The sequence below is a fragment of the Columba livia genome, chromosome 5 (genome assembly GCF_036013475.1).
Source record: "Columba livia isolate bColLiv1 breed racing homer chromosome 5, bColLiv1.pat.W.v2, whole genome shotgun sequence".
Classification (NCBI taxonomy): domain Eukaryota; kingdom Metazoa; phylum Chordata; class Aves; order Columbiformes; family Columbidae; genus Columba; species Columba livia.
The window spans coordinates 37,119,649-37,141,238 of record NC_088606.1 but is presented as its reverse complement, the minus strand read 5'-3'; the positions used below and the strand labels follow the sequence as shown (position 1 = coordinate 37,141,238).

At 40.9% G+C, this 21,590-nt stretch overlaps 1 protein-coding gene across 1 annotated transcript in view; it reads left to right on the top strand.

Moving 5' to 3' along the window:
• DCAF5 (DDB1 and CUL4 associated factor 5) overlaps window positions 1–21,590 on the top strand; it is a 79,278-nt gene that overhangs the window by 33,751 nt on the left and 23,937 nt on the right. The window contains exon 6 of the mRNA XM_005502265.3: window positions 8,452–8,665. Within this exon, the coding sequence (XP_005502322.2) occupies window positions 8,452–8,665 (214 nt within the window). The remainder of the gene's footprint in view (window positions 1–8,451; window positions 8,666–21,590) is intronic.

Below are 21,590 nucleotides of genomic sequence, written 5' to 3'. Positions count from 1 at the left end.
TATCCAGGTTAGTCCACTGATGTGCAAACTGAAGATCTTTTAAGGTTTTTTTTCAATGACAGAAGGAAAGATTTTCTTACTTTCCTTTGCCATCTCTAGATTTGTTGATTAGACACATAACTGAGTTTCGAAGTACTGAGGTTCAAATTGTATCATAAAAATGTGTATTGTTAGTAGTTCAGCTTTGAATTCTTTATTGTTCTCAGATCGGGCTACAGGTACTCTTTCTGTTCAGTTTTTTCTGTCTTGATTTAGTAGTTTTCTCAAACCTTCATTAGTTAAATCACACTATCTCTTGCAGACAGTTAGCCCTCCATCATATTCGTGGGGAATTTCTGATTCGAAGATGAAGCTTTGTCACACTTAGCAGCATGCCCACACTAGGCCTGGTTTGGTTCTGGCCAGACACTTTAAGGTCAGTACTGTCCCTCTGCTCTGTGGGATCCAGCCTGCTCCCAGAAGCAGTGATGGTATTCACGTTTATAATTTTCTAGAATATATGTAGCTTCATGCAGTAAACAAGAAGTCAGGAAACCTGGGTTTGTTTCACAGTGTTGGGCAGGTCTGTCAATTGACTTCTCTTGCTCTCAGTTTTTCCTGGATCAAGGAATGGGAATGCTGCCTACTTTAAAAGCCTCATGATGCTTAATCTTTTTGTTAGCTTTGAAATTTTCTAAGACACAGATCTTTCTAAAGCAAAAATTTCAAGTGCAAAGTATTGTCCTTGCAATATAAATTTTGAAAGTATAAAATTGTAATCAGTTGTTCAAAAGAAGCTCTGATTTAATGTGGCTTTGTAGTTTGCTTTCTTAAGGAAATGGGTCTGTGATCATATAAGCTTTGCCCTTATCACCTTTATGCCTCATTTCAATGAGGTAGGAATTAAAATGGGGAAAGGAATTAAAAGAGAGAGATTTTTTTTCTTTCTAAAACAAGGATTTTTTTATTATTTTTATTTTTTTTTAATGGTGACTGAATACAAGGGAGAAGTAGTCTTAATGCATTTACTGGGAGAACATCTGAAATGTTAGTTCAACCCTTTTTAAGACAAGGGAATTAGTCTTTGAAACATCAGTCCATGGGAAACTGTGGTGGAACCAATTTGGTGAGACCGAAAGTATGTGTGCAGTTGTGATCAGTTAGCTTTACATGATAATTTTTATTCATCTTGTACCTATTAAAGGCAAAAGCTTTACTTACTGAAGACTTGACTGTGCTCCTACAGGAGCATCTTGGATCTTGCTGCTTTTCCAAAAGAAAGGCCTGTTTTCTTGTTGCTGCTCTTTAATTTCAGCTTTTGTAGATTGGGTAAATTAAAAATTCATGCAAATTTGCTTGAGAAAAGAAGGGGGGGCTAGAGTGTGTGTGTATATATATATATATATGTGTGTGTATATATATATATATATTACTAGATGCGAGAACAAATCTGTGACTGATGTTACTCAGCTTCCCTAATGAAATACAAGAATCACAGCACAGAAACATGTAGGAAAAAATGCTTTGTAGGACTTGCAATATTGATTCATGTCTCCTTTTGCGTAGACACCAAGGTGTGAAAATGGTTGTACTTTTCAGCTTTTACACTCAGATTATTTTTCTGAGGTAACATTCTCTGGTATCTGTGTTCTTTGTGTTAGACTGACTTTGGTGTGCGCTTTGTTTTGGAGACAGCTCCTGTTCTTTCCTTTGGCCTAAAGGTCATCTTCCCATGCCATGTCTGGCTTCATTTGCATCTTCTCTGTCTGGTTATCTGGTGGAACCTACTCGTTTGTGTTTGACTGGATTCAGCTGAGCAGTTCTCTTTCTCACAGTTTGTACTCCATCCTACGAGATACTATTTCTGAACAGGCTGAATAAGGGACTCTGACTGCAAAATTTAGGGATTAGAAAAGGAGAAAAATGATCAGGTAATTTAGCTAGTTTGCTTCTGGTTGTTGGATAGTTGCTCTTTACATTTTATTGTCTACTTTCTTTTTTTAATTTGGCTAAATGTTTTGGGTTTTTTGTTTTGTTCTATTTTACTGACTACTAGAACTCATTTATTACTTACATTACAGTAACACCTAGATGATTGAAGCAGAGATTGAGAATAGGACTTGTGCCTGTTGACTGCTGATCTGTAGAGAGGGCAGGCCTAGGAGAGGGAGAATGTTTGTGAACTGAAACAAATCTTGAATAAAGCTGGAGAAGGATGTGAAACATTCAAACAAATAGGGTTTCGTTGTTGTCATTTGCTACTGTTTAATCACTGTAATGGCAAAGGTAAGCCATAAGGACTAAAAGGATAAAAGTAATACAGATGAGGGGTAAAGTTTAGTATATGTTATACGTCTGCTCTTGTCATCTTCCTGAAAATACTGAAATTCTGTATGTTTTTCCTGTGAACAAAGGCAGAGTAAAGGAAAACATAATGCTTTCTGGAGAACTGCTTGAGATCACTGGCAAAGCATATTTAGCATTCAGTGACTCAATTAGATCATAAGGGCCAAACGACCCAAGCCTTTGCTGTTAGGAGGTGTGGCTCCTCTGAGTATGTAAATCTGGTGATGTTTGATGTTCTTAAGGCTCCAGATTCTGAAGACAGTTATCTGATAAGAATCTCTCTTTTTTAAAACAAAACACAAAACAAAACAAAAAGCCCCACAACATTGTTGCCCTCTTGTTTTGGATGGAAGGGTGATGCTTCTGTTCACCTTAGAGCTTGCCGTGCATGGAAGTTTATTAATGATGCCATGTTCATTTTTATACTAATTTACATGTTTCTGACCCAAACTGTAAAGAGCAGAAGGGATGATGTGTTCTTGAACAGGCAGAATCTTCACCCTAAATTCCCTGCTTTTCCAGTCTTGGTGCATGCGATTGATTTTACTTGCATGTTCTTTTAGAAGGAAAGCAAAGTTATTTAGTTTTGCTAACAACACACAGCCTTTGTTTTATTTGGTTATTCTTTGAAGTCCAAGCAAATCCCCCTTCCTTCCTATTAAAGATTCGGGGGGATGTAGTTCTTGAAGATATTTCTTATAGAGGTAGTGAGATAATCAGAAATAGTGATGATGGAATCTAGAAAAATGAGCATGTTACTGAGAAATAATAAAATCCTGAGTATGGCTTGTGTACTTCTAAAATCTTAAGGCACTGAGGGACTTCCTTCATATTTGTTAACATTTCTGAAGCTCCATGCACTTTGACGTGACTTATCTGTTTTTCAAAGAAACTATATTGAGATGTCTGTGAACTTTATAATCCATTTCAAAAAATAAAGTATGCATGTTAATTGATCTCATGCTTGATTTTCTATTGGTGGTTAATTTGGCTCTTGCTGAGTGTTTGCTCCAGTCTAAATAAGATTTGTGTGTGTTTTTGCACACACGGAATAACTTTCTTCCAAATAAAAACCCAAACTTCTCTGCAGTTTTCCAGGCCGAGATTCTATTTGCCAGGTTTCATTCCAGTTCTTTTTGCACAGTTAGAAGTTTCTCAGTTTTGTGGTTACAGAAATGCTGACAAACAGAGTTGTATGCAATGGTGTGTATTGGTTACAAGCATTCAATTAATTTTTTCCTTTTAAGGTCATTCTTCCATCAAGTTAGTTTCACTCACGGCTGTTTATGATATCAACGCTTTCTCCCTTCCTTCCTTCCTTCCTTGTCCCTCTTAAATGACACTCATATGCCAAGGACAGTGTCTATATTGCAGCTTATTGTAGCTTATCAAGACAAGCTATTCAATTATTTTATTTAATGGTTCTATTTAACGCTGTCATGCATGCCGCTTTTATTTCTTTTATTTGATTTCTGCCAAGGCACTGTACTTCTCTCAGTTTTAATGTCCGCTGTCTGTTGCCAAGCTAACTTTTGAATAGCCCGGGTTAAGGTTATATTATTGCTCAGGCAGTCGACTCTTCAAAAAAAGATGGAACAACTTCTGTGTTTAGAAAAGGGGAGAGGAGGAGAGAGAAAGGCTTGTTTCACGTATAGACTTTTCCTGCAAATTCTGAGTGCAATGAAACTGCTTCTTCCCTCACCCCACTAGCTGCCAGTAGAAATGGATTTATTTATGTTAGCGGTGCTGCTCTTGGATTGAAAGCCTTCTATTGTTTGGCTGAGCTGGTATTTAGTTAACACTTGTGTGCTGCCTGTGTGCAGCGTATCCAGCTACGGAAATGACCATATTGCACATAACTGCCCCTCTCCCCCTCCTCAGATTCCCTCCAGCTCCAGCATGTGTTTTTGGCTTGTAATGTTCCATCTGTGGACTAAATATTTCTCTTAATCATACAAGATGACTTTTTAAATAACTCAGAAGTGCATGTGTCTCTCTCTGTATTGCTTCCAGAGCTGGTAGGCAACATCAGCATTCTGTGGCTGGCTGGGTGAGCCAAATTTGGAAGCACACTAAATCCCAGAGTAGTCTGGGTCTGGGTTCAGAAAGATAGTGCCTCTGGCAGAAGGGTCCCCCGTCTTGATCTGAGGTGCCCTTTTAGAGTTGTCCGATTTCTCACTAGCTGTCATGGTCTGGGTCTTTGAGACAGGGAATTGCTTTTATCTGATGCATTAGTAAATGTTTTTAGTAACTGCAATAAGGTGTTCCTTCTGAATTCCTTTGCTACAGCATGAAATAAGGAGTAGGCAGAAGTGGCAGTTCTAACATGAGCAACATATCCAAACATGTCTCCACTGCCCCACATAATTCTGTGTGAAAAAATACAAAAGTAGCACTGACAAAAGGTACAGAGCAGCACTGTGATGCAACTGGGAAAGTGGACACAGTCATTTGAACACTGAACATGCTTAAACACAGCTCTCCCCTTTCTCTTCCCTCCCTACACCCAAAAAAAAAGAAGAGCAAAAGCTCTGGGTCTGATTAGTTTGAAGATTTATTGTTTGGGGTTTTTTTAAGCTTCTTGATTCAGGCATCCTCTTTAGTACCGAGTATTCGTAGTGGTTTAATACTGTAACATAACATCCTCCAGCTCCTTTCTTGGAGATGGCTGACTTTTTTTTTTTTTCCCTGCAATTTTGGTGGAGATGGAGTACTCTAAAAGCCATCTTGGGCAATTATTTTTTCCCTAAAGCCAGCATAGTTGTTCTGTAATCAGCTTTTATAAAGGAAGATACTGAAGTCCTGCAGTTCCTCAGTTCTAAGCACTGCTAACATGTGCACTGCCTGCAGGAGGAGGCAGAGGAGGAGAGATTTGTCAGATCCTTTATGTCCTCTGTTTGTTAGCTCAGTTCCTAGCTTTGCCACCAACATGGAGCCATGAGCTGTACCCGCTCCGTCTACCTGCCCCTTCCATCATATTTCTGACCATATCTTTCATATGTCCTCTCTTAGGAGTAGAAAGAGAGCAAATATTTCTACTTTGTTTGGGTCAGGAGTTGGATGGTTGGGGGCTTTTGGTGCCAGTTTGTCATCCCCACCTGACTACCTGCTGTCTCTGTTCGTAGCTTGTTAAAGGAAAGCACTGTGCAGCATTTCCAAGAGGCAGACAGAAGCAAGCAGGATGCACGTGGGTGAGGAAATCGGAAAACCACTGTTCTGTGATTAGTGTAGCAAAATGCTGCACTTGGAACTGCAGAATCTGATTTTGGGGGAGAACATTGAGGCGAGTGGGGAAAGTCGTTGGCACACATCGCTCTTATGTGGATGGAAAATGGCTATTTTAGCATTTGTTTCTCGATTCAGCCAAACTTAATCCACTGCCTTTTTTATTAGCGTGGACTTTGATTTTATTGGTTCTTTGTGGTTTTTTTTTTTGTTGTTGTTTTGGTTTTTGTTCTTTTGTTTTTCCTTTGAGCCAAATGTCTTGTTCAAGGAACTGCAACACAAACTGTATTTCCGTTAGACATGTGGCTGAATTGTGTGGAGTGAGGGTGTGAGATAGGAAAAGCTATTGATCTTTTGAGGGCTCTTAACTGTGCAGCTCCTTAATTCTAGACTTCTTATGTGTGTATATGATGATAATTTCTGAAATTCTAGTCTTTCTTACTTCATTTAGTGTCTGAGGTAAATATTCTTCTAGAGCTTTGTTACACTGGAGTTGCTGAAACACAATACAGAATTCAACTCTGAGGGGTGTTTTCTTTGATAACTTTGACTGCTATAGGACCCTAATGAAAACATCTGTAAGCAGAATGGAAGCTAGTTTAGTGTGACAAAATATAATCTCAAAATATTTGAGACAGGGCATAATAATAATAACCATGGAAACTTTGCTTGAAGATTTGAAAGGATGGGGCATCTGCTGGGCTTGCTCACCTGTAGGCAGGAGGGAATTCTGGGTTGTGGTTTAGAGTAGGAAGGAAAACTGTTAACGAGGAGGGAGGCATAGTCTTGGTGCAGCAGTGGCTGCACCTTAACATTAAGTCTAGTTGCTGCATGGTGCAGAACTCCTGTATTTTTATGGAAAAATTGAAATTTCTTAGCCAAAAAAATCTAGGTTTGTTTCTTTTATGTGTTTTTTGGGTTGTTGGGGGTTTGTTTGTTTGGTTTTAATTTTTGTGGATTTTTTTGAGGAAGTGGGAACTTCCATAGAAAAAAGTTTTGGCTTACACAAACCTATTGCTAGAGAGGGAGATGAAAAAATGTTGCGTATGCTTGGGGTTATGGGATTTTTTTGTTGGTGTGGTGGTTTTGGAGGTTTTTTTGTTTGGTTGGTTTATGTTTGTTGTTTTATGTTTATGTTGCTTTGGTTGGTTTATGCCCAAGTATTTTGAGCTACCTGAGTGTTTTATTGATCTTGAACAGAAACTAAGGCTGATGGGGGAGCCTAAATCCTTGTCTCTAAGGTTATAGTTGCTAATATTAAACTTCCTCCTGTTTTTAGTAAAATCCATAAACACTATTCAGAGAAGCTCAGCAGCTTTGCGTGAGAGTAGGAGAACGTGCACACGTGAGAGAGCAGGACTCTTTGTGGTGATACAGGTGTTCAGGAGTCTTGGTGCCCAGCTTGAAGCTCTACTGGTTGGCTTTGAAAATGTGGCTTTGGGTTCCTTTGTGGAACCATGGCTTTGACCGTTCAGTTCACTAAGTGCATGTGTGTAAGAGCAGTGTATTTCTAGTACATTTATTATGTGGAGTCTTCTTTTTTGTTTTGTTTCGTTTAACTCTGGCTTAGAAACAATAGATTTTTAACTTTACAATATCTCATGTAATGATGCGTGCTTCAACCTGCATGGAATGTGGCTTCTTATCCATACAGAATGACTCATTTTTCACAAATGTTGGGGCATAGGGCTACATCAGAAAGTATAATGCATTAAAATCTGTGAACAAACTTCCATCTAGCATCTGCAAATTCCGTGCTGGCATGCCTTGTTTGGTCTGGGGTTTGCTCAAAACCTGTTAACAAAAACATCGAGCTCTGACACTGCTTAAGGAGGTTTCAGTGATCACTGAACAAAAAAGGGATAAAATGTCATCCATCTTTACCTGCCTTCCCATGCACACAATCATCTCAAGTACAGGGATTGAATTAAGTCTTTGGAAAAAAAAAGAAACCACAACAGAAAAGCCATACAATGCAAGTTGAATTTTAGGTATACTTTGATTATCTTTAAGTTGCTGGATGGAACAAATTCCATATTCTGTTTTTCTTTTAACAATAGAACCTGCAAACTTGTGACACCTTGTTTTTGTCTTGTACACATAAATAAGAATTGATACAAATACTCCAGCTCTGATCATACAGCCTTATAAGGGCCAAGGAAGCTGGCTGATTCAACCATGTGAGAATTTTAGGTAATAGTGTCATGTGGTAGCATAATTGTCTAATAGTCTTGCCTACTTGGCAATATTTTCAGATGAAGCAAGTTTGAGATCAGCTAAATTACTTATTTTAGCATTTCTTGCAATAACTTGTTAGTAAAGTGGCTTTTTATTTGAGACAGCTGGAACTGATTGTGGAGTTCAAACATCCTCTGATGCCCTATGGAAATATAAATAGAAGCAGAAGTGAGATAATGGTCAAAATATCCACAATTGGAAAAAATGCCATCTGGTGCCAGGGCAGAGCAAAAATAAAATTTGGGCTGACTGAATGTAGTCACCAGCTGGGAATTTAAAAAAAAAAAAGGAGCTGAGTGGTGGTAGAGTCAGTCTCTAACATGTAGATACCCCAGAAGTACAAGAACAGCCTTTTTAAGGTTAAGGCCACTCTGTGAGACTTTGTTCCTATGCAGGAAATGTATTTGTTGCTAGCAAAACTACTCACAGTCTTTACTCTTCTGAGGACTTTGTAGTCTTAGCATTTTGGTAGTTTGTCATTCGGGTTTTGAATCAAGTTTGCTGAGGAATTGATGCTTTGAAGCAGAAACTAAATAAGATTATACTTTACTGGGCTAATTTGTTGGAAATGACTCAGTAAGATTAAAGAGAGAGAGTTCCGTCTTCAGGTAGTTTCGTTCAAGTGTGTGGCCCATCTCACTTGTTTCCTCTGTCTTTTCCCAGTTCGCTGCTCCGCTATGGTGGAAACCTCTCCCTTCAGAGTGCCATGAGTGTCCGGTTCAACAGCAATGGAACCCAGCTGCTGGCACTGCGTCGGCGCCTTCCCCCCGTCCTCTACGACATCCACTGCCGGCTGCCCGTCTTCCAGTTTGACAACCAAGGGTACTTCAACTCATGTACTATGAAGAGCTGCTGTTTTGCAGGTGATCGTGATCAGGTAATAAGCAAGCAATACTGTCTTGAATTTGAAAACACCTCTCTAAAGTTGTTTTTTCTTCTGATTCAGGAGATATAACAGGAGACATGTAGGCTTACCTCAGAACTGTTTTGCAGCATAGGCTCTGAAAGAAGAAAAATGTGTACCAAAGCACATGATAAATTTTTTGATGTGGTATAATACTTGCCTAGGAGGTGATATTCACAAGAAAAATATTTGCAGAGGCTTTCTGGGTCAAATTTAAATGATTTTAGAACCATGAGTAGACTATGTTATCTGCATATGATAAGGAAGCATCTTCCTTTCCTTTCAATATTGCCACTGAGTGCAGTAGAGGTAATCCCACAAAATGTAAATATTATGGATTTATAGTCATTGATTCTTATTTCAAATTATAGTGTTTCTCCTTTAATACTATACTACTGGGTCAGATTATAGGTCTTTACAGTGTTCTGTAAGTTGTGATGGTGGGTGGTTAGGAAGGAATAGTTTGTTACTTGACTGAGGTAGGACTATGTCCCTACTACTAATCACAAAGCAATAGGACACACATTTAGTGACTAACAGCGGTTTGTATCTTTCTAGAGCTGGATATTGTCTTTGGACAGCTGTATTTGATAACTACTAGTAGTGTTTAAGGGCAAAAAAGTTGTTTTCAAACCATGGTAGTATAGAACTAAGGTGTGAACATTTCTTTGCTGTCATCTTAAAAGTCCTGCAGTCAGACTTTGGTCGTTAATTCTATTGCTGCTGCCGCAGGAGGCAGAGTTGAGCTTCTTTCAGAGTGCAAGTAGGAAATAGATTTATGTCACTGAACTTGAGAAGTGTTTCTGAGTTTTACGTAGTTTTTGGCAAAAGGAGTGTGAACATGCAGTAATGAAATAATCTTAAAACAATAGAGTGGTTTACTATAAAGAATCAGCAAACATATTCTTCAAGAAGAAAACTGCTGATGATATTTGGTCTGTTATTTAGCCTAAAGATGACACTCTTCTCTGGAAGTCAGAGCAGACCTGTGTACATTCTGATGAATAGTTTAGCTTCTCATCTGTTACTATAGATACAGATAAAAGCCTTAGTGTTAGTTGTTTTGCTTTTTAAGCCGTCTTCTTATGGGTGTGGTGTTGTTTTAGTGGGAAGAACATGGCTGTTTTGTCTCAGGTTGATGCAGTTCTTCAGAAGTCTGCACTTTTAAAAAACTTTATATTCTTTTGGCTTGATGGACTTTCTGTTCAGATAAGTAGCAGCACTTAATGCTACTAACCAGTTGGAAATCAGAACAAAAGACATTTTTATTCCCTCATAAATGCTATAAGGAGCTAATAGGGAAGATGACGTTTAATACAGAGTATTAGAGAGATGTGGAATTTGACATTTAGATAGCTGCTCATACTCATCCTCTAGCTGGAAGGAAAAAAGATAACCGAGTCACAGAAAATGCCAATATGTGGTCCAACTGTATATGTCTGAAACTACCCAGTAATGCTCAAATTCAGCTGACTGAGATTGTTATTGCTATGGGTAGTCCTTAGGGACTGCCTTTTACAGAGAACCCAATTCCAGTTCCAAGTATATCTAGAAAAGAAGGTTAGAGTTGGAACCTATTCTAAGATACACAAGATGAATAAAAAAATTCACAGTGTTTTTCAGATTTTGCCCTTTTATACAACCAGTATGCTTTTGCTTTTTGGTGAATTTTCTGAGTATGAAATAATGTACACAAAAGTCCTCCCACAAATCAGAATTTGCCAAAAAAAGTAATTAATCTGTTTCTAATGAATCTGGTTTCAAGCCCTTCTCCCATTTAATACTGCTGTTTTTTGCCTTAATAAAGAACATCTTTCATTTGAGATCCATGCAAAGTTAGCTTCATAGAATTCCTTGCTTGTATTTCCTTGTAGGATCAAAACTTTGTGTGGGCTACAGCTCATTTGAAGGGATATAAGGATAAGAAAGTTGTGTTCAAATTATGAGTGGAATTTGTGGTAGGAAGGCTTCTTCAGAAAATTTCTCTCATTGCACCTCTGATTTTCTTTGTCTTCAATTTTTTTCTTTTCATCATTATTAAGCTGACTCAGTCTTTTTTTTTTTTCTCTTTTCAGCTGTCTTAAATATTTAGGTTTTAATACTCCATACAGACAAAGCCTAGTAATTCAAAAATGTGACTTTCATGTCTTCAAAAATTATTATGTGTTGTCTGCACAGTTAGTTCATCTGATTAAGTTTCATTTCAATTCTATATTTTAATCCTAACAAGAAAGGGATATCTTTATCTCATCAGTGCTTAGAATACAGTTGCATTGGAAAAAAGTGAACTGTTGAAAGGGGGAGGCCTTTCTTATCCAGCGGATGTGATGCCAAGACCTTTCACTGATCCAGCTTCCTAATAACCTGGCAGAAGCATTTACTTCTTTTTCCCAATTAATGACTTATATTGACTCTCAGAGGGCTCTGGCAAGTGTTTGAATGCAATATAAGGAAGGGATCGGAGGGTAGGTGCGAGATGGAGAGGTGGCCTTTCAGCACTGTGACGCTCTCAGCTCCTCACAGAAAAAACTACAGCCTTTGCTGATCTTTCTGTGAAGTTTGCACATGGAAAATGGTTTGCTCGCAGGAAGTTTTCCTATAAATCATGACCATCAGGGTTAAAAAAACCCTTACTGTTAGTACCTTAGTACTTGCCTTTGGAAGTTTTCTGTAATGCAGTCAGGAAAATTTACAGAGAAGGTAAATAACGCCATGTTCTATATGGAGCTCTTGGATTTTAACATGGCAAAAATGAACAGAAACCAAGCTGCAGGCACACAGTTTAATTCTCTTAGAGATCACACTTATGTTTTAAGAAATTAAATAATTAAGTTCCCATAATGATCAGATGTATTATTCTTACTTTGACAAGGTATGTGTGTTAAATTAATACAACTTCTTTCTACAAATAGAACACGGACTACTAGTTGGGGAACAGTTTTATTGGTTTGTCTGTTGATGGCAGTTAGGCTGTATGTACTAATATTGTCTCAGTATCGTCTTTTCAGTGCCCACAGATTGTGACAGGTACTCGTCATGTCTTGAATCTACAGCCCCTGAGTTGTCACTCTAGGCGGGAGCCTGCTACCAGCTGGTGTGCGGTGATCTGCACATCAGCTCCTTTTATTGGAGCATCTGTGGTACAAGTAGATTGAAACCTCTTAACAAAGAATGAAATACAATTAATGCTTTAAGGAACAAAACTCAGAAGTATTAACCTGTTAAACCAAATGATTTTTTTTTCCTAAGTTTAAAAGAAAACATTCTGAAGTGCTTAGATGGTTTTGAGTTGCTGCAGGTATTTTTGGCATGTGGGTTGTAGCACAAGCTAAGTGACAGGGATCTTTGAGGATGAACAGCTTTGCTTCTTTTTGTGTCCTTGCAAACTGTTATTTTTCTACAAAAGCATTATTGCCTTGGTCCTTGGGAACCTGATTTGAAAATCAGTGAATGGTATATGCAGGCATTTTTCCTAGAAATGCCACAGTCAGACTCTTCATGTTTCTTACGTCTACCAAAGCTTGAGAGGCAGTGTTTAGCTGGTGTTTTATTTGCACCCATTTATAATTGCCTTTATTTGCTCCTCTCAGAACTCTGTCTTTTCTCCATGTCATGAGTGTAATGACCTCATTCACAAGCCACCGATTTTTCTTTTCTTTGTAGGAGAGCACTGATGCTGGTAGATAAACACTTTCAAAATTGTATGCCATTTACATTATCCAGGAGCTGGCTTGAGTCATACAGCTGTGGAAGGGAGGAAGGATAAGATAGGCAAGATGGATCAAGCGTGACTCTCAGCTGCCACTCCCTCTGTTGGCTATGTTTATGTAAGAGCATAATCCACCCATTCTTATGGTACAGACATCCAGGTCCAGAATTTTAAAGGCATTTTATTTATGCACCTAACTCCCACTGGCTTTATTGTGCACACGTGTTTGTTTACATACAAATCTTAAAATATGTGAGAATCTCAAGTTGTGTCATGGTACTGGAGGAGTTTCTATTCTTCTTGTCAGCATTAGAATTTGGGAAATGTTGTTTAAATATAAAGATATTTAGTTGCTGGAGTGCAAAAGGGAAATCAGCTGGTGGAGTAACACCTGTTGTGCCAGTCGGAAAGGCCCCAGGGAGGTACCCCCCAAAAGGAGATGGACCTCCTGCCCTCTCAGACAGAGGCAGAAGTCCTGAGACAGCCCCACCCTTGTTGCTGTCGGGCAGAGGTAGGGGACCTAAAAGATGATGAGGGTTGGAAGCGTATTCCGGTTCGGCGTCACGGGCAGCCCCCCTCCCTGCCTGCTTTGTCTCCCCAGGTGCCCCTCCGTAATAGGTTTGAGGCCCTGGATCTTGAAGAAGAGGTAGGTGAGGAGGTGGTGCCAAGCCTGCCTACAAGATCACATAGGAAGAGGCGGTTGACTTCACAACTTAAGACTGCCTCTGATAAGAAAGAAAGAAGGGTGATTGTAATAGGAAATTCCCTTCTGAAAGGAACAGAGGGCCCAATATGCAGAGTTGACCCTCATCTTAGGGAAGTTTGTAGTCTACCTGGAGCCCGGATCAAGGATATCGCTAGAGAGCTCCCCAAACTGGTGCACCTGACAGACTACTACCCGCTGCTGGTCTTCCAGAGAGATGGGGAGGAAGCTGCTTCCCGTAGTCTGAGGGGAATGAAGAATGATTTCAAGGTCTTGGGAAGGATGCTGAAAGATTCAGGGGCTCAAGTGATCTTCTCTTCACTCCTTCCATCTTCAAGTGACGATGTGGGATGGAATAGGAAAATTCAGTCTCTAAATGGTTGGCTCCAAGACTGGTGCTACAGGCAGGGCTTTGGATTTTTTGATAATGGTTTTATAAGACACCAGTCCGGACAGTGTCACGTGGGAAAGGTTTATCTGGCAGGGGCAAAAGGATGCTGGAGCAGGAATTAGCAGGGCTCATTTGGAAAGCTTTAAACTAGGCTCAAAGTGGGATGGGGTTGTAGCTGGGCTTGTCCCAGTGGGGCAGCATTCTAAAACTGATGAGGACCGGGTGGCCTCCTATGCCCCTAGGGAGAAGCTGGTGTGCTCTGCTCGCTCCCTGAAATGCCTGTACACCAATGCACGCAGCATGGGGAATAAGCAGGAGGAGTTAGAAACCTGTGTTCGGTCAGGAGATTATGATCTGGTGGCAATTATGGAAACATGGTGGGACAGTTCACATGACTGGAATGTGGTCATGGATGGCTATGCCCTTTTCAGGAAAGACAGGCCAGTCAGGCGTGGTGGTGGAGTTGCTCTCTATGTGAGAGAGCAACTACAATGTACTAAATTCTGCCCAGGAGCGGATGAGGAGCGAGTTGAGAGTGTATGGGTCAGAATTAAGGGGCAGGCTGGCAGGGGTGACACTGTTGTGGGCGTCTATTACAGGCCACCAGATCAGGCTGAGGAAGTTGCTGAGGCCTTCTATGGGCAGCTGGGAGTGGCCTCACAGTCACAGGCCCTGGTTGTTGTGGGTGATTTTAACTTCCCTGATGTTTGCTGGAAGGACCATTCAGCCAGCCAGCCACAGTCCAGGAGGTTCCTCCAGTGCATTGATGATAACTTCCTCATGCAGATGGTGGAGGAGCCAACTAGGAGAGGTGCACTGCTGGATCTCATCCTCACTAACAAGGAGGGTCTGGTCGAAGCAGTAAAGGTTGAGGGCTGCCTGGGTTGCAGTGACCACGAGATGGTGGAGTTCAGCATCTCGTGTGGCAGGAACAGAATAGCAAGTAGAATTGCAACCCTGGACTTTAGCAGGGCTAACTTTGGCCTTTTCAAGCAATTGCTGGGGGAAATCCCATGGGCAAGACTGCTTGAAGGAAAAGGGGCCCAAGATAGCTGGATTGCATTCAGAGATTGCTTCTTCCACGCTCAGGATCAGAGCATCCCCACACGTAGGAAGTCAAGGAAGGGAGCCAGGAGGCCTGCGTGGTTGAATAGGGATCTGTTGGGTATGCTTAAGCAGAAGAGGAGAGTTTACAGGTCATGGAAGCAGGGGCTGGCCACTTAGGAAGAATATAAGGCTGCTGTTAGAGGATGTAGGAAGGCAGCTAGGATAGCCAAGGCCTCCTTAGAATTACAGCTGGTGAGAGGGGTCAAGGACAGCAAAAAGAACTTTTTCAAATACATAGCAGATAAAACTAATACCAGAGGCAATGTAGGCCCACTGATGAATGGGGTGGGTGCCCTGGTGGTAGAGGATACAGAGAAGGCAGAATTACTGAATGCCTTCTTTGTCTCTGTCTACTCTGCCGGAGGCTGTCCTGGGGAGCCCTGTACCCCTGAGACCCCGGATGAAGCCAGGTCAATGGAGAAGTTTGCTTTAGTCGATGAGGACTGGGTTAGGGAGCAATTAAATATTCTGGACATCCATAAATCCATGGGTCCAGATGGGATGCATCTGCGGGTGCTGAGGGAGCTGGCTGAAGTCATTGCTGGACCGCTCTCCATCATCTTTGCCAAGTCTTGGGAAACGGGAGAGGTGCCTGAAGATTGGAGGAAAGCAAATGTCACTCCAGTCTTCAAAAAGGGCAAGAAGGAGGACCCGGGTGATTATAGACCGGTCAGCCTCACCTCTGTCCCTGGGAAAGTAATGGAACAGCTTATCCTTGGTGCCTTCTCAAGGCATATCAAGGATAAGAGGGTTATTAGGGGCAGTCAGCATGGCTTTACCAAGGGTAAGTCATGCTTGACCAACCTCATAGCCTTTTATGAGAATGTAACAAGGTGGATGGATGGTGGCAGAGCGGTGGATGTGGTCTACCTTGACTTCAGTAAAGCCTTTGACACAGTCTCCTGCAGCATCCTCACAGCTAAGTTGAAGAGGTGTGGTCTAGACAATAGAGTAGTGAGGTGGGTTGCAAACTGGCTTAAGGAGAGAAGCCAGAGAGTGGTAGTCGATGGTGCGGAGTCTAGTTGGAGGCCAGTATCTAGTGGAGTGCCTCAGGGGTCAGTACTGGGGCCAATATTATTCAATATATTCATTAACGATTTGGACAAGGGAATAGAGTGTACTATCAGCAAATTTGCTGATGACACCAAGCTGGGAGGAGTGGCTGACACGCCAGAAGGCTGTGCTGCCATCCAGCGGGACCTGGACAGGCTGGAGAGTTGGGCGGGGAATAACCTGATGAAATTTATCAAGGGAAAGTGTAGAGTCCTGCATCTGGGCAGGAACAACCCCAAGTTCCAGTATAGGTTGGGGAATTACATATTAGAGAGCAGTGTAGGGGAAAGGGACCTGGGGGTCCTGGTGGACAACAGGATGACCATGAGCCAGCACTGTGCCCTTGTGGCCAGGAAGGCCAATGGCATCCTGGGGTGTATTACAAGGGGGGTGGTTAGTAGATCAAGAGAGGTCCTCCTTCTCTTCTACTCCGCCCTGGTGAGACCACATCTGGAATATTGTGTCCAGTTCAGGGCCCCTCAGTTCAAGGAGGACACAGAACTGTTGGAGGGGGTCCAGCGTAGGGCAACAAAGATGATGAAGGGAGTGGAGCATCTCCCTTATGAAGAAAGGCTGAGGGAGCTGGGGCTCTTTAGTTTGGAGAAGAGGAGACTGAGAGGTGACCTTATTAATGTTTATAAATATATAAAGGGTGAGTGCCACGAGGATGGAGCCAGGCTCTTCTCGGTGGTAAACAATGATACGACAAGGGGGATCAAGCTGGAACACAAGAGGTTCCACTTAAATTTGAGAAAAAACTTCTTCTCAGTGAGGGTGACAGAGCACTGGAACAGGCTGCCCAGGGAAGTTGTGGAGTCTCCTTCCCTGGAGACATTCAAAACCGCCTGGACATGTTCCTGTGCGACCTCACCTAGGCGTTCCTGCTCCAGCAGGGGGATTGGACTAGATGATCTTTTGAGATCCCTTCCAATCCCAAACATACTGTGATACTGTGATATGGAAAGTATCTTCTTGGATCTGAGGATATGGGAACTATTAAAGGGCTTCAGGTAACAGAATGCATTTTTAAGTGTAGGAGCCTCAGAGGCCATGGTGATAGGCAGCAGCAAAAAAGCCCCACAAAAAATGCTGAACACAAGAAAACCCTCAAACTAAAATAGACCAAAAGCTTTTCTTGTTTAAAAATTGTTGCCTATGTCACAATGATGAATGCTATCAGCTTATTCCTTGCTTTTCACTATGCAGATAATGTGCAGTTCTGTGATGCTTGTAGCTGTAAAATCAACTGCTTATTGCCTGCTTTAAAAAAAGTGGGGGTAGGGAGAAATAACTTGTACCCTGTGAATCGAACAAAAAGTGTCTTGACTCTGGCATGCCCTCAGACATTACATCACCGCTCAGCCTTTTCTGTTGACATTACACTGGTATAGGAGAGTTTCAGGAATGCACCACTCACGGTACTGCCGACTGCTCCAACTCCCTATAAAGTTACAGGCTTCCTAGTGTTGGAGTCTGTGTGCTAAATAGCCCTGGTTAGGGGTAGCCCAGTTTTTAGCAGGACAGACTTATTACATGAATGTAACCCTTCCAAGAACAGGATTAGCTGTATAGGTGCCAGGAGTCTGATATGGCTGTGCATTGCCTTTGTAGAGAAGCAGAACTGTTCTTCTTTGTGTCATCTAATGTAAAGGACATTTATCTCGGGAAGTAGTACTTATCAGTGCCTACCTTTAAAAACTGAAAAGAAGAAAGGGATTTATTCTTCTAAAGAATATATGGAAAGCTTCCTGTGCATAGAAGATTTCTTAATGAATAGTAGCATACTGCAGTCAGTATTTCTTAATATGTGAAAAGCACTCAGTGTGCAAATATGTTGTGCTTGGACTAAAAAAAAAAGTCTTCCTCTGTCTTAAATTGGCCTCTTCCAAGAATTACTGATGGGATTGTAGTTTGTTTTTTACTTTATCTAAATGACAGTTTAAATCCTAGCTGTATGCATAGCTTTACACACATATAAAACACATGAGTAATTTATCTGGCTATTAAATGTTTTTTTTTATTTATTTACTCCCCATCTCTTTTGGTAATTGATGTGGGAAGGTCGTACTGAAAATGCCTCTTCAGAGTCAGGCTCTTGGCAGAGGGAGCTGGGAGTTTTCTTTAACCCTTCTTATTCTCTCCCTGATCCCTGAGGTGTCCTGCCTGCTCTGTTTCCCATCTCCCTTCTCTCCCACATTCTGTAAGCCCCTGGGACAGTGGTGCATTAACCCAAAGCAACCCATCCTGAAGCTAAATGCTGGTGGAGTGGAGCCCTGACTCAGGAGACTTTGAGGTTTGCAGGTTTCGTGCTCTTCATAGGTGCATGACAGGAGACCTGCGGTTCAGCTGCATCCCTTGCACACCTAGGGAGAGGGAAGGAAGGGAGAGCGAGCAGGAATGTGCTGCAAAAAATGACATGCAATGGGTGCTACACTGACAGTGTTTCTTGTTAAGCTGTTTAAACTAGGCCTAGTCTAGATACTGAAAAAGCAACTATGAATTCTGGAGGATGTTGACTAATACAATATTTGATTTAATGTGTATTTGAAAAAGTAAAGTAACAGATGGCTGAAGAAAACAGAAGAGAGCAATTGGGATACATGCAGTTTAAGCCATGTACAGAAGAGTGCCCTTCATACGCTCAGATAAACTGGTTATTGCTTTCTTTGGAATGTAATAGGAATATTTTCCCTGCTATGGAAATCTGCAGTAAGGGTTTCTAAGTTGCATTTGTTCGTGAATAAAATTACTGTTATGGCCTTTCTGCATGGCGAAAAGGCAGCTGTAAAAATGTTGATAGATTGTTCCTGATGATGCTTCTGTAAGCATTTAAAACTGCCCCACACAGAGTTGGCTGCTTACAAGATTCAGGATTTAAGGAATGGAAATACAAATTTTTGGCTTTGAATTTAATGTACTAGGAGCAATTTGTGCTTCTCTAGTCTGCCATGTCACAGCTTTTCTTTTTCCAGTTCATGAGATAGGCATGCTTCTTAACTGAGGACCAAAGGTTCTGTTGTAAAAAAACCTCTTAGATGTACCTGCTTGATTCTCAGGCCAAGATGGAAAACTTTTAAGCTCTTTTTTGTGCCAGTTTCAACCTTCCTGAAAAACAGTCTCATAGCGCAGGTTGCAAACTGCTGTGCCTGCTAATATTAAAAAATGGCATGTTTCCAAAACAAACGTGTTTCTTAAATTTAAAGAGTAATCTCCAACTAGGGTCCACAGTGCTGTGGACCCTAGTTGGAGATTACTCTTTAAATTTTTTAAATATTGCACAAAAGATATTATTTGCACCCCAGAATTTATTAAAAAGCAGAAGAATAAGGAATTTATAGGTGTCCATTCTTTTAGGTAAATTATTTTCTTAACCATAAGTTTTCCAAAACACATTTCAGAAATAGCTTTCCCAGGTATGTCTCTTCTTTAGGCTTTGTCATTGAGAGACAGCAACAAGAGGTTAACAACCTGCACAGGTGACTACTCTTCACGTCTTCTTGACCCTACACCCTGGGTAGCTGCCTTGGGGAGAGGAGCTTCTTGACTGGTAACAGTGAGAGCTTCTAAAAGAAGAGGCAGCCACCAGGGTTGCAGTCTGAGGGTAAAAACAAGACAGTATACCTTTGAGAGGGGAGGTCTAGGCTTTACTTGGGCTCTACTGGCACCCACCTGACCCCTGTAGAAGCTGGTTGAAATACATAAATGAAGAGAAAGGTGTTGAATGACTGGTTGTGATTTGTAAGGGATTTTACTGAACTCAACCACTGCTGTGTCAGGAGCATTGATGTTGGCACAAGGGATGTAGGTAGGAACATACCTGCTGAGGAGGTCAGCAGATGTTCATTAGAGCAGCTTTTCAAGCTATACTCAGTGGGAACTTAATACTAAAAGCCTAGATTCAGCAGCAGAAAGGTAAAAGCCAACAGAAAGGTCAGGAATTGCAGAGATGGATTTACTCCACCAATTGACTGACTGTTGTTTATTTCTTAATTGTTTAAGGAAAGGAAAGGAGTGCTTTGCTCTGTGGGAGATCATGGTTTTTTCTTTTACTCCACTGGTGGTGTCCATCTCAAAAAAGCTGTATTATCTTGCTGATTCCTTGTTTGCTTGCTTCTTGCTGCTTTTGAATAGTAATTAATCTTTTCCTCCTCCCTAGATGTGTCCTTACCTTGTTTCCCCTCTGGTCAGTTGCTACTCTAACAATAGAAAGATTATTTGAAAACAGATCTGTGGGTTTTCTACCTGCGGGGAATGCAGAATTAACACTAAATTCTGTTCCAATGGTAAAGTAAGCATGAGCCATATTTTTCAAATGGAGAAAATAGCAAGGGAAGCCTTATAAGGAAGATGTGTAGAGCAGTCTTGACATCACAGAAGGCCTGGAAGCAGCTATAAAAAAATTCTTGTTGCATTCTGTCAAACATTTTTCACACAAAATATGTAATGTACAGCAAGACCTGTGTTCATGGTTGTGATATTATATATATATATAAAATATATATATACATATATACACACACACACATAGATATATATATATACACACATACAAACACATACACACAAATGTATATGTGTATATAAGGTGACCTTTCTTTTTGCTTTTATTTATAGCTTGCTCTCTTAGACCCTTTGAAATAGTTCCATGAGAAGCAGATTGTGGTGCTATCCCTGGGATTTTGTTGGGTTCAAGGCTGGGTTCCCATATGGGTTTCCTCATGTTTAGTAGGGAGTTGTAATTAAGGTACTGCTTTGCTCTCAGTGACTACTTACAGGGTCTCTCTCTCACTCTGGCTGCCTGTTGGTAAAAGAATGTTTCTAGGCAGCTCATAATTCTGGAACGTGTAGGTCCTCTATCAAAGTTGAAATTGGCCACTATGCTTTAAAGTTCTTGGAGAGGAAAAGATGCCATGAAGAACGAAATAGCATAAGCCCTGTTTCCTTAGGAAACCTTTCCTCCTTGGAAAAATACACAGTTTTTCTGTTCTTCATGTAAGTGGATTCCTTCTCCAAAGTGCTGATTGCTATGAATTTCGATCTCTTTCAGACAAATAATCAATGTTTTTCAGACTTCAGTGATGTTTCATGTCAAACTGTGGTTTCCTCATGCGTATCCCACCACAGAGAAGATGTGCAAGGCAGCTCTTATCATAACCCCACGAGGAGTTCAAACTTGAGCCTAGCACACAGCCACCACTCCAGGTTCTTTATCTGTTGTTATAGGAGAAAAGCAAAAGCCTACTCCCCACCCATGAGTTATATTATGTTACAGGCAATATACGGAGGGACTGTACATCCTACCTCTTAAAGGAGCTGTGCAAGGAAGCAGCAGAGCTGTTTCAAATTTGGATGCCTCTGTGCTTCTTCCCCAGCATGTGGATTTTGCATTACTTCAAGAAGCTAAGGGACAGCTAGCTAAAAGCCTGAGAAAAATTCTGTCTACTCTGATCTTTTCTGCCTCAAGTTTCATTGGCCCTTCTGAGGAAAGGACAGACATGCTTGAGCGGGAACTGAGATTTAGGAAGTTTAGTATCCTTCAGAGCTGACTTGTTTGTAAAGCTGTAATCAGCAGCATGGAACTTGAGTCTCTCTGAAAAGCATTTTCCTGTTAATAACTTCACAGCAATCACTTTTCAAATGGTTCTCATCTCTGTACAATTACCCATGGTCTCATTTGTCCATGTACAATTACATGGTTATGGCACTTTTTGGTTTGTGCTTTTAAGACAAATTCTTGTACATTCTCTTGTTCTCCACTACATTAGTATGCCTTTCAAAAGACTTGCTGATACTTTTTGAAATATGGTCCATGTCTGCTGGTCCCTTTTCTAGGGCCAAAAGCTTAAAAACGTAGTAAGAGCAAATTTTATGGAAACAGGAAATTTGGATGTTGGAAACTATAAAATAAGGTTTGATTTAGATACAATTGTATTGA